This window comes from Mauremys mutica, chromosome 11 (genome assembly GCF_020497125.1).
Source record: "Mauremys mutica isolate MM-2020 ecotype Southern chromosome 11, ASM2049712v1, whole genome shotgun sequence".
Lineage (NCBI taxonomy): Eukaryota > Metazoa > Chordata > Testudines > Geoemydidae > Mauremys > Mauremys mutica.
The window spans coordinates 67,391,420-67,404,991 of NC_059082.1; the positions used below are offsets into that span (position 1 = coordinate 67,391,420).

General features: G+C 46.5%; 2 protein-coding genes across 4 annotated transcripts in view; one reads left to right on the top strand and one right to left on the bottom strand.

The window, feature by feature from the left end:
- The window catches only part of LOC123343571 (ATP-binding cassette sub-family C member 6-like), a 54,990-nt gene that overhangs the window by 39,651 nt on the left and 1,767 nt on the right, over positions 1-13,572 (bottom strand). For all 3 annotated transcript variants that reach the window (XM_044978715.1, XM_044978716.1, XM_044978717.1), the window contains exons 2-5: positions 10,482-10,658; positions 4,808-4,933; positions 3,979-4,116; positions 1,347-1,472 (exon numbers count right to left, since the gene is read on the bottom strand). In XM_044978715.1, the coding sequence (XP_044834650.1) occupies positions 1,347-1,472; positions 3,979-4,116; positions 4,808-4,933; positions 10,482-10,658 (567 nt within the window). The remainder of the gene's footprint in view (positions 1-1,346; positions 1,473-3,978; positions 4,117-4,807; positions 4,934-10,481; positions 10,659-13,572) is intronic.
- LOC123343572 (nodal modulator 1) overlaps positions 4,078-13,572 on the top strand; it is a 48,859-nt gene continuing 39,364 nt past the window's right edge. The window contains exon 1 of the mRNA XM_044978720.1: positions 4,078-4,096. The gene's annotated coding sequence lies outside the window, so the exon portion shown is untranslated. The remainder of the gene's footprint in view (positions 4,097-13,572) is intronic.

A 13,572-nucleotide genomic window follows, 5' to 3' on the forward strand; every position in this document is an offset into this window, starting at 1 on the left:
ACAGGCAGAGACATGGTCCTGTGGCACTGCTTATATATTCTGTCGGGTCATTTGCACTGTAAACCCTTTTCTCCGATTTGTCCTGTGCAGGGCAAAACGGAAGCATGTTAAAAAAAATACACTTGATTCTCAGGATCAACTATTTCTGGGAGTGACTTTCCATACTCTCCCTTTGGAGAGATCCACTTACATCTCTCCCTGTCATCTCAGATCTTTCTGAGCAAGGCAGTGAAAATAACATGGAATGCGCCTCAATTTGCCATCAAGATCTAATTTTGCACTTTTAGTAAGAGCTGTTGTTTCTAGATAATTGCCTCTATTCCGATACATTAACCTCATATGTGGGACTACATATTGTATTGGTTAAAGCCGCTTTGTTTTGGCTGTCAGACACAAAACGGAACCCTTAGTCATTCTCTGTGTGTACAATACAGAACATATGATGCTAGTAGGAATAACACTTGAGGCCCATTTCTGTTAATGCAGGCTGACATGGGACCTTCTTACATCAAATAATGTGTTTAAATTGCCTCACTGGCCAGTTCTGTTGTTGTTGTTTGTAATATTTTATTATAGAACTACTTAGGAATTTCATGCAAGTATCAGGGCCCAGACCCAGGGCAAAAGTATAAAACCACAATCCTCACCCCAGTGAGTTCACAATGTGGGTGTCAGTCAGGAGGCAATAGGTGGGAAAAACAGACAAAAGAAGGGTTGACGACTCAATAAAATAAAGAGCATTTAGCAAAAATTTTAGACTTATGTTTTCAACCATGTCCCCTGCCTTAGACTGCCTCTGTCTTTGGTACCAAACTGAGATAGCTCGGGACTGCGTCTCAGAGCTGCAGAGCACCTGCAACTCCAGTTGAAGTCACTGGGAACTAGAGGTGCTCAGTAAGATCCAAGGGCTGCAAGTTCAAGACAGACAAATTTAGGCTAGATATAAGGTGGAAATTTGTAACGGAGAGGTTAATTAACCAGTGGGACAAATTACCAAGGGTGGTGGTGGATTTTCCATCATTGGAAATTTTAAAATGAAGGTTGGATGTTTTCTAAAAGACACATTCTTGTTCAAACAGGTATTAATTCAGGGAGGTCCTATGCTCAGGGCATTACAGGAGGTTAGATTAGATGATCATAGGTCCTTTCTGGCCTTCTAATCTATGAAACCTCTGAAAATCAAGCTGGGAACCCAGAAACCATGCCAAGTTACTAGTATTTTTTTAAAAATACTGGTCTATATATAGGCTGCCATGTTTTCATCTCAGACGTTCATCTGAACTGCCTATTTCCAATGGGTTTTAGACAAGGGACTGATGAGCTTTGAAGAAGTCAAATATACTTACAGAGTCATTGACAGTTTTTGAGAAGAAGGGAGGCCAATCGGTAAAGAAGAACAGTACGACCTCTACTAGCAGCAGGATAAAATAAATGTAAGAGGTGACATGACAGAAGGGGTCCTCTGGGAAGCCCTACGAAAAAGAGAATTGCTGAGGCTGAGGTAAAATACTTAATGTGAAATCACTAAAGAAAGGTGGAGTCACACACTGTATAAGCCATAAGCTCTGAGTGTTGCTGTGGATGTGTGCCATGTGTATTTCTTGCGCCAGTTTCTTATAGAGTGTGCTATATAAGAGTTAAATTACTAACAAAGAGTCCTGTGGCACCTTATAGACTAACAGACGTACTGGAGCATAAGCTTTCATGGGTGAATACCCACTTTGTCAGATGCATGTAGTGGAAATTTCCAGAGGCAGGTATAAGTATGCAGGCGAGAATCAGTCAGGAGATAACAAGATTAGTTCAATCAGGGAGAGTGAGGCCCTCTTCTAGCAGCTGAGGTGTGAGCACCAAGGGAGGAGAAACTGCTTTTGTAGTTGGCTAGCCATTCACAGTCTTTGTTTAATCCTGAGCTGATGGTGTCAAATTTGCAAATGAACTGAAGTTCCGCAGTTTCTCTTTGAAGTCTGGTCCTGAAGTTTTTTTCCTGTAGGATGGCTACCTTTAAATCTGCTATTGTGTGGCCAGGAAGGTTGAAATGTTCTCCTCCTGGTTTTTGTATATTGCCATTCCTAATATATGACTCGTTATCTCCAGACTGATTCTCACCTGCATACTTACACCTGCCTCTGGAAATTTTCATTACTTTTGTCTGACGAAGTGGGTATTCACCTACGAAAGCTCATGCTCCAATACATCTGTTAGTCTATAAGGTGCCACAGGACTCTTTGTTGCTTTTTACAAATCCAGACTAACACGGCTACCCCTCTGATACTTGACACCATGCAAGTTAAATTACTGTTATTGATACGGAAAACTCATGCAATTTGAAAATCACAACACATGCACTAACAAACCACTGGGGGGAGCTGGAGTGTAACTACAGTTTAGACTTGAGTAAAGCTTTCAGTTTGGGGTTTTCCAAGGAGCCTAAAAGAGCTAGATGCTGAAATCCCACTGTAATTCAGGGGGATTTGGGTGCTGAACTCCCTTAGCCGGCTTTGAAAATGGCAGTGTCAAGCTTTCACCAGGCAGATTCCAGTAAATGTTTATGGCTGCTTAATTTAAACTAATGCAAGGGGTTGAGTTCTGTGAGGGTATAAATTCCCCATTCACCTAAAGCTTTGGGTATACTTCAAAATGGAAAAAGGCTATTCCCTGGTTTTATTCTAAATAGTGTGTACTGGGGAACCTCCCATTGGCCCTCATAATCAGCTCTGTGTCTGAGACAGGCAAGCAGTGTGGAAGAATGACATGAGTGGGAAATTATATCATGGCAATAAAAAGAAGATGGCAATGTCAAATGCCTAGCATGTCCCTAGAGTGTGGGACCAATTCACATTAATTAATTCAATCAATATTAATTGAATACAATAGTGAGTTCCCACCATCCTCATCTTGCGGGAGTGTATCATTCTTCTATCCGTCAGTGAAATATAGGTGCTGATTTGAACTTCTGATCTTTCCCTGTTGTCACAGAAAGATTCACCTGCGGGGTTTATCACTTAGGAGAATGACCAGTACTGATAAATATCAGATCCATAAATCGATACAGTGAATTTTAACATATAGGCACTCATCCTAATGAAACCAAAACAGCTGGTATAAAAGATCTACAGCAGAAGTGGCTCTCTGAAATCAAGTTGATCTGCCTGATCTTGTCTACATGCACATGTTGTACCTCTTTAATGATACCAGTATAGTTAATTCAGTACAACTCCATAGTATGGACACTGGTATAAATGTGTTTATATAGGTATAGCTATCCCTAGATGGGAAAGGGAATAAACTTTAATAGTATAAGGCACCTTTATACTAGTAAAACTGTATCCACCCTAGAGGCTGTACTGGAATTACTATGCTGGTAAAAATCCACCTGCCCTAACTGACACAGTTCTACCAGTACAAAATCTATGTGTAGACCAGTAACAGCACAAAAATTCAAACAGCATTTTTCCTTTGATTTGTATGTGAATTGGGTGCTCAGAAAAGCTGCGTGGCCTGGAGATTAAAGTGCTCTTTTCACCCACAGAACAGATGCAGCACCTGGGTAGTGGCAGTGCTCATTTCTTTCAAACTGCCTGGCCAATGCTCCCCAAGCATAATTCAGTGTGGCTACTTGGAGAGAGCAATTCAGTCTACTGGCCTCTTTAGTTCTTGGCTGAATGGCAAAGACAGCAAACAAGAGGGTCAAATGGAGCCATGCTGTTGTTAAGGCTATGTCTACACTGCACTTTTGTTGGTAAAACTTTTGTCGGTCGGGGTGTGAAAAAACACACCCCTGACTGACAAAAGTTTTACCGATGAAAAGCACAGGTGTGGACAGTGCTTTGTCGGCGGGAGACGCTCTCCAGCTAACCGCCTCTCATTGGGGATGGTTTTAGTTTGCTGGCAGGAGAGCTCTCTTCTGCTGGCAAAGAGCGGCTACACGGGAGACCTTATCAGAGGTAAACGCTAAAACTAGAAAGTTCTGCTTACCCCTTCCAGGACCTGTTGAATTTTAGAACTAACAGTCACAGTAGCAGCCAGGAATGACAGCAGCCAATAAATCAACAAGATGCCTGAAGACTGAACACCCTTCAGCCTCTCAAACTGGGTGAGGAACACTGCAGGGATCTGGGAAGATGAGAGAAACAGTGAACAGTTTCAAGTTACTGGGCAATAGAGGTTATTGTCTGCTGGTGTCAGATCAGTTCAATGTTAATGGGCTGAACTATTGTTCCCATTATGGTAACATTTAATTCTACCACATGTCGGCTGTGGGAAATGGAATCCTCTCTCCTGTTTGCCTGGGGCCACTCTGCAGTCGCTACTGCAACTTCAGGGATGGGGGGAAGGATAGCTCAGTGGTCTGAGCATTGGCCTGCTAAACCCAGGGTTGTGAGTTCAATCCTTGAGGAGGCCACTTAGGGATCTGGGGCAAAAATTGGTCCTGCTAGTGAAGGCAGGGGGCTGGACTCAATGACCTTTCAAGGTCCCTTCCAGTTCTAGGAAATTGGTATATCTCCAATTATTACTTTACTATTACATTACTCCATCAGCTCCGTGGTGTTTTGGGTCAGAGGAGCCATACAAGTGCAGACTAAGTGACCACACCCCTGTGCCAACCCTGGCCTGCCACCACTTCATGCAGCACCACAGTGCACAGGTTTTTGCAGACAAAACCAGCTCACCTATAGAACCCCATCAGTCCTGCTGTCGATTGGGTCTTCTGCACCTACAGAGGGTGAGGGGGAAGAGGGCCAAGACCAGCTTTGCGCTATAATAGTTAAATTGAAACTTACGTTTAAAAAAAAAAGGGAATTACCATTGTGATCCCCAGAACTGCTGGGCTAATGAAGAACACTGGAGCTCGTAGGGTTCCTTGATTTATTTCCCAAAGGGTATAGAATAGGTTTGAAAAACACAGTAATATCAATATGAATCCAAGTACCTGGGATAGGGAAACAAACATGTTGGCATGGACTGTAAAAGGACAAGTATGATAACCACAGTCTGTAAGGTATCTGAGGGTACGTCTACACTACGGGACTATTCCGAATTTGCATAAACCGGTTTTGTAAAACAGATTTTATAAAATCGAGTGCGCGCGGCCACACTAAACACATTAAATCGGTGGTGTGCGTCCATGGTCCGAGGCTAGCGTCGATTTCTGAAGCGTTGCACTGTGGGTAGCTATCCCGTAGCTATCCCATAGTTCCCGCAGCCTCCCCCGCCCCTTGGCATTTCCGGGTTGAGATCCCAGTGCCTGATGGGGCAAAAATCATTGTCACGGGTGGTTCTGGGTACAGCCTCACCCCTCCCTCCCTGAGCAGCAGACAACCGTTTCGCGCCTTTTTTTGCTTGGTGAACTGTGCAGACGCCATAGCACAGCAAGCATGGACCCTGCTCAGCTCCATACCGCAATCGTGAATGTTTTAAACACCTCGCGCACTCTCGTGCAGTCTATGGTGAACCAGGACCTTCAATCCGAGGCGAGGAGGAGGCGGATACGGCAGCGCGGCGATGACAGTGATGAGGACGTAGACACAGAATTCTCTCAAACCGCGGGCCCCTGCGCTTTGGAGATCCTGATGGTAATGGGGCAGATTCTATCCATTGAACGCCGATTTTGGGTCCGGGAAACAAGCACTGACTGGTGGGACCGCATTGTGTTGCAGGTGTGGGACAATTCCCAGTGGCTGCGAAACTTTCGCATGCGTAAGGGCACTTTCATGGAACTTTGTGACTTGCTTGCCCCTGCCCTGAAACGCCATAATACCAAGATGAGAGCAGCCCTCACAGTAGAGAAGCGAGTGGCGATAGCCCTGTGGAAGCTTGCAACGCCAGACAGCTACCGGTCAGTCGGGAATCAATTTGGAGTTGGAAAATCTACTGTGGGGGCTGCTGTGATGCAAGTAGCCAAAGCAATCACTAAGCTGCTGCTACGAAAGGTTGTGACTCTGGGAAACGTGCAGGCCATAGTGGATGGCTTTGCTGCAATGGGATTCCCTAACTGTGGGGGGGGCGATAGATGGAACCCATATCCCTATCTTGGCACCGCAGCGCCAGGGCACCCAGTACGTAAACCGCAAGGGGTACTTTTCAATGGTGCTGCAAGCACTGGTAGATCACAAGGGACGTTTCACAAACATCCACGTGGGATGGCCAGGGAGGGTTCATGACGCTCGCGTCTTCAGAAGCACTACTCTGTTTAAACGGCTGCAGCAAGGGAATTACTTCCCAGACCAGAAAATAACAGTTGGGGATGTTGAAATGCCTGTCGTTATCCTGGGGGACCCAGCCTACCCCTTGATGCCATGGCTCATGAAGCCATACACAGGCAGCCTGGACAGTGGTCAGGATCTGTTCAATTACAGGCTGAGCAAGTGCAGAATGGTGGTGGAATGTGCATTTGGCCATTTAAAGGCGCGCTGGCGGACATTACTGACTCGCTCAGACCTCAGCCAAACCAATGTCCCCTATGTTATTACTGCTTGCTGTATTCTCCACAATCTCTGTGAGAGTAAGGGGGAGACCTTTATGGCGGGGTGGGAGGCTGAGGCAAATCACCTGGCCGCTGATTACGCGCAGCCAGACACCAGGGAGATTAGAAGAGCACACCAGGAAGCGGTGCGCATCAGAGAAGCTTTGAAAACGAGCTTCATCAATGGCCAGGGTACAGTGTGACTGCTGTGTTTGTTGATGAACACCCAACCCCCTTGATTGACTCAGTCCCTGTAAGCAACTCCCCCACCCCCTTCGAGTACAGCTTACTTATGCAAATAAAGTCACTCTCATTTAAAAAGCATGAATTCTTTATTGATTCATTATAAAAAGAGGGAGAGAAGTAAGGGTGTGGTTTGGGAGGAGGATAGGAGGGATGGAGAAGGCCATTAAAAAAAAAATTCACAGTAACGACATCCTTCTGGTTGGGCTGTCCACGGGGGTGGAGTGGGCGGGTGCACGGAGCCTCTCCCCACGCGTTCATACACGTCTGGGTGAGGAGGATGTGGAACATGGTGAGGGTTGAGGGTGGTTATACAGGGGCTGCAGCGGCACTCTGTGATCCTGCTGCCGTTCCTGAAGCTCCACAAGACGCCGGAGCATGTCAGTTTGATCACGCAGCAGCCCCAGAGTTGCATCCCGCCACCGCTGATCTTCCTGCCGCCACCGCTGATTTTCCTGCCGGTCTTCCTGCCGCCACCTCTCATCTCGGTTGTCCCTCCTGTCCTCACGTTCACTGGCCTCTTTCCTGTAATTTGAAACCACTTCCTTCCACTCATTCAGATGAGCTCTTTCATTGCGTGTAACTTCCATAATATCCGAGAACATCTCATCTCGCGTCTTCTTTTTCCTCCGCCTTATCTGTGCTAGCCTTTGGGATGGAGGAGGGATGGTTGAAAAATTTGCAGCTGCATGAGGGAGATAAATATTTAGAAAGATACATTTTACAGAACAATGGTTATACTCTTTCACAGTGAAAAGCAGTATTCACCTAGCACATGTGATTTCCCTACAAGGTCGCATTTTTCATCTTAATAGTGAGTGCCTGCAGCTCTGGAGTTACAGATCTCACAGACACAGGTCCAGGCATCAGAATTCAGCTTGCATGCGGCCATGGTAAGCCACTGTCTTTCGGCTTCTGTAGTGATTTACCCCTCCCCCCCAACGCATGGCTAATACCACGCTAGCTCCCTGCTAATCAACAACCTTCCCACCCCCCCACCCCCCACCCACTGCATGTCTGGTACCTTGGGGAAGATCGCCGGTGACCAAACACAGAAAAGATCATCGGCATTTCACTCCTCCCCTCCCCCCGCTTCGCTACGTGCAGGAAAGTTTTTTTTTTAAGCTGATGCAGTCCACGAACCCAGTAGAAAAATGGCCACCCCCCCTTACTTAAATTCCTGATTTTTAACCAGGTTATCCTGAACGATATCACTTTGCTGAGGATAACAGAACAAGATAAAGAACGGATGCTTCTTGAATGCCAGCAGTCACCGGGACCATACGCTGCTATGCTTTGCCACGCAATGATACCTGATTACTTGCTACATGCATGGCGTGGTAAAGTGTCCTACCACGGTGGGCGGAACAAGGCTGCCTTGCCCAGAAACCTTCTGCAAAGGCTTCTGGAGTACCTACAGGAGCGCTTCATCGAGATGTCCCTGGAGGATTTCCTCTCAATCCCCAGACATGTTAACAAACTTTTCTAAGTAACTATACTGTCTGCGAATGCATCCCAAGTCCTCAGGGCAAATCAATCATTAAAAAAGGCTTGCTTAAAAAACAATGTTTGCTATTTGCAAAGGTACACTCACCAGAGCTCCCTTCCATGGCGTCATTGTCTGGGATAGTGGCTTGTGAGGGCTGGGAGGACGGTAATTCCGTCAGGGTGATAAAAAGCTCCTGGCTGCTGGGGCTCACGGAGTGCTGTGTGCTCTCTGCTAGGTCTTCCTCCTCTTCTTCATCTTCATCTTCCCCGTCTGCATAATCCTCAGCCATGGCAGAGATTACAACCCCCACCTCGGAATCCACGATCAGGGGTGGGGTACTTGTGGCGCAGCCCCCTAAAATTGCATGCAGCTCAGCATAGAAGCGGCATGTTTTTCGACCTGCCCCGGACCTTCCGTTTGCTTCTTTGGTTTTCTGGTAGCCTTGTCTGAGCTCCTTAACTTTCACTCTGCACTGCACTGAGTCCCGGCTGTGGTCTTTATCCGTCATAGCCTTAGAAATTCTTTCAAATACTTTTTCATTTTGTCTTTTGGAACGCAGTTCTCTTAGCACTGAATCCTCTCCCCAGATAGCGATCAGATCCAGTACCTCCCGTGCAGTCCATGCTGGGGCTCTTTTACGATTCTCAGGAGACTGCATTGTTAACTGTGCTGATGAGCTGTGCGTGGTCACCTGTGCTGATGAGATGAGATCTCCACGCTGGGGAAGCAGGAAATGAATTTCAAAAGTTCGCGGGGCTTTTCCTGTCTACCTGGCCAGTGCATCCGAGTTCAGAATGCTGTCCAGAGCGGTCACTGGTGCACTGTGGGATAGCTCCCGGAGGCCAATGCCGTCGATCAGCGTCCACACTAACCCTAATCCGATATTTTAATACCGATACTAGCGTTACTCCTCTCGTTAGGGAGGAGTACAGAAACCGGTTTAAAGAGCCATTAAAATCGATATATGGTGCCTCCTAGTGTGGACGGTTGTGGCGTTAAATCGGTTTTACGCTCCTAAAACCAGTTTAAACGCCTAGTGTAGACCAGGCTTGAGTGTTAAAGGGGCGGTTTGGGGCACATTGATTGGAAGCGGTTTGGGAAGTGGGGGCAGGCTAAGATGGAGAGTGCTACAACGATTGTTATTCCATTTTAGGCCAGATCCTGAAATCCTTACTCACTCACTTCTCGGCTCGGGCGTGAGTTTACCTGATTAAGAAGAGAGTAAAAACTAAGTAAGGCTCTCCGGATCTGGCACTTATATGGGAGATCCACAATTGGACAAAGACAATGTAACCTACACAGGTTACCTACGGCCTGTGGGCCCATCCTGCCCGGCCCATGAGCTCCTGGCCTGGGAGGCTCGCCCCTGGCCCCTCTTCTGCTGTCCCCCAGCCCCCGCTCGCTCGCTCTGTCGCTGGCGCAATGCTCTGGGCGATGGGGCTGTGAGCTCCTGGGGCAGCGCAGCTGCAGAGCCCGGCCTGACCCAGTGCTCTGTGCTGCGCGGTGGCGACAGCATGGCCCGGCTCCAGCCAGGTGGTGCGGCTGTAGCGCCGCCAGCCACCGGTGCTCCAGACAGCGCAGTAAGGGGGCAGGGAGCAGGGTGGGTTGGACAGAGGGCAGGGGAGTTGGGGTTGTGGTCAAGGCGGGAAAAGGGGGTTGAATGGGAGCAGAGGTCCCAGGGGGCAGTCAGGAAGGAGGGGGGGTTGGATGGGGTGGCAGGGGGCAGTCAGGGCAGGGAGAAGGGGTGGTTGGATGGGGCAAGGGTCCCTGGGGGGGGAGGCTGTCAGGAATGAGAGGAGGGGTTGGATGGGGCGGCAGGAGTCCGGGGGCAGTCAGGAGCCAGGGAGCGGTGGGGTGTGGATGGGGCAGGGGTCCCAGAGGGGCCGTCAGGGAACGGGGGGGTTGGATGGGGTAGGAGTCCCAGGGCGGGGCCATGACCCCCTCCCCTAACTGTCCCTCCATACCCGATGCGGCCCTCAGGCCAAAAAGTTTGCCCGCCCCTGACTTGGAAAAATAAAGTCACAATAAACTTAGCATTAAATACCCAGCCTCTAATACTAGCTAGTGTGACCCTAGAGGAGCAAGCACCAGACAGGGGTTCAGGAGATCTGCCTCTGCACTGGCCTACTTAGTGACCTGGGTCAAGTCCCTTTACCTCTCTGTGCCTCAGTTTCTCCATCTGTAAAATGGGAATAATGATATTGACCTCCTTTGCAAAGTGTTTTGAGATCTACAGATGAAAAGTGCTATGTCATAGCTAGGTATTATTTTTATGATTATTACCATTTTAGTTTTGAAGAGGTGCGACATTCTGATATATCCTCTGCTGTGGTGCTCAAGGAACAGGTAATAGAATGGAAAACAGATCCAAAGATAGGCACAGGGAATCCAAGCAATGACTGTATTCTGAAAGCACTGGGTAAAGCTTGGGCTATCTGTATACCACGTCTGATTCCAGTCCTGCAACAACACACACAGAGAAACGGTTTAGCACAGCCACAGCCTGCTACCAACCTTACCCCTATCTTGGACTGTATGGAAAAACGGAGAGAAGGGACCAGATCCTCAGCTGGAGTAAATCACTGTAGGTTGGTTGAGGACTACACTGATTTACACCAGCTGAAGAGCTGTTTTTAAACATTTACAGTTTAAAAGGAGTTTGAACAACAGAGAGATTAAAGGGTGTGTGTGAATGATATGGTTGAAGAGATGGGAGAGAGAGGTAGATTTAGCACTTTGGATATACTGGAGAAGGGAGATGAGGGAAGGCTAGAAAGGAGAAATTGGTAAAACTGGGACTTTTCAGCTTGGAAAAGAGACGACTAAGGAGGATATAATAGAAATCTATAAAATCATGACTGGTGTGGAGAAAGTAAATAAGGAAGAAGTATTTACTTCTCATAACACAAGAACTAGGGGTCACCAAATGAAATTAATAGGCAGCAGGTTTAAAACAAACAAAAGGAAGTATTTCTTCACATAACGCACGTGAAGGCCAAGACTATAACAGAGTTCAAAAAAGAACTAGATAAGTTCATGGAGGATAGGTCCATTAATGACCATTAGCCAGGATGGACAGGGATGGTGTCCTTAGCCTCTGTTTGCCAGAAGCTGGGAATGGGTGACGGGATGGATCACTTGATTACCTGTTCTGATCATTCCCTCTGGGGCACCTGATGTTAGCCACTGTTGGAAGACAGGATAGTGGGCTAGATGGACCTTTGGTCTGACCCAGTATGGCCGTTCTTATGTTTTTGAGAGAGCTCCAGAAAGCAGAGTAAGAAAAAAGCAGGGAATGGCCAGGGATTTTAGCAGTAGAGATAATAAAGAAAGGACAGACTGTGGAAAAACTGAGAGGATTACGGAAGAAACTGGATGTGGAGGAGAAAGAGAGATTAGAGTCAAAGATTACTCCAAGGTTGTGGACCAGGGAGACAGGAAGGCTAGTGGAGAGTTGTCAATTGAGAAAGATAAAATAGGCTAAGGAGAGGGATTAGATAAGAGATAAAGTCTGTTAAATTCAGTATATAAACTGCACTCTGTTACTTCCTTTCCCCCCACCTCCTGAAATCTTTAATGTATAATCTCATGGAATGTATTTTTAAAAATGCCATGATCATATAGTTGGATGTAGGGTATTAGCATAATGAAACTGACAGTACAATGATTTTTTTTATATTTGAAAAATGTTAAGTAAGTATGTGAATTACAGAAATTACAGAATAACAGCAAAGGTTCCTTCCCACGGGGATCTACAGGGGGAAATGACTACCAGGCACACTGGGGACAAGTCTGAGCATGTGGTATCTGAAAGGGGTATTCAGCAGGTAACTGCTATGCTAGTCAGATGCTTACAGTGAATAATGCTTTGGTCCTTACTTTCATGGGCCCTGGTGTTTGTACAGAAATTGGGCCTGAAAGTGGGAGGAAGACTTTACACAGAGAAATAAAACCAAAACCTTCAAACCTCAGTGACTGAAGTGACTGTATTTAGGCACCTAAATAAAAGTGGCCTGATTTTCTAAGTGCCGAACAGCTGCAGTTTAAGGTTGCCAATTTTGGTTGGATGTATTCCTGGAGGTTTCATCACATGACAATCTTTAATTAAAGATTAATCTTTCATTCCTGGAGATTCCAGGACGATCCTGGAGGCTTGGCAACCCTACTGCAGCTCCCATTGACATCTGAGAGATTTGTGGGTGTTCAGCACTTCTGAGAATTAGGCCCCTTTTATTAAGATGTCTAAAGATGCATTTAGGAGCCTAATTTTAGACAGCCATGTTTGAAAATCTTGGCCCACATTTCTTGAACTCTTCCTTGTGGTTATCACCAGGGTAGAACAGATAGGACTGGGTGGATATTTTTGGTTCTCCTGGAGCTTTAAGGGAGTAATGAATAGGAGGAGAGAGAGTTACGGCAGATTCCAGGCTGGTGCTCAAGTGACCGAAGGATTTAATGTTGAAGCTTTTGCTGCCAGATATGTCTCTGGGATTGATAAGCCAGCACTCACCTGCATTGCTCATATTCAGTGGACTGGTTTCAGGTTGCTGCCTCTATGATTCCCTAAGCCCCTGAATGGTCTTGGGTCTTGATCCTGCATTGTGATGTGCCCAGCTGGATGGCCATGCCTGCGCAGAGCCCCACTGACTTGATTGGGATTCCATGTGAGCCCAACAATTTGTTCGTGTAGGTCACAGTGCACAATTGGGGCATTGGCTATTAAGAGCAGCCACCCGCACTGGTTGGACCTGTGCTTGGGTCACTTTCAAAAGACCCGTGCTAGGATCATTTTCAAAGGATTAGAGAGACAAGTGTGGATATAGCTGGGAAAATCATACATTTGTTTTAGCTCCATGTAAGTGGAGTCTGTTATCTTTCCTTTAGCAGCTTGCTAGGGTGGTATCAGTGCTCTCATCAGATAGGGGGCTACTAACACCTGATGTGGATCCTCCTAGCAAGGAGACTGTAAAGTGTCCCCCTTTAGGTTTCTATTCACCACAGCCCTTTTAAAAGCATTTATCTTATGAATACATAACATTACGGGTGTATACTGAAGTAAAGTTAACATAAGGAGGGCTAAAGCTATTTTAATATCCTTCCATCATGGACTCCATGGAACAAGTTCTACTCTAGTTAAGCTCCACTGAATGCTTACTGCAATTCAGAAAATAATTTGGCCCATTATATATTGAGAATGAAATCCTGCCCCATTGAAGTCAATTTCAAAAGTCCCATTGACTTCAATGGGAAAGGGTTTCATCCTTAATGTTTTAATACTGTTTTTTGTAATTAATGTCTTTATTTCCAACCACTATTATTTCTTGCTCAGACACATAGTGTCAGTTGGAGGAGCTTCTTTCCCATACAAAAATTA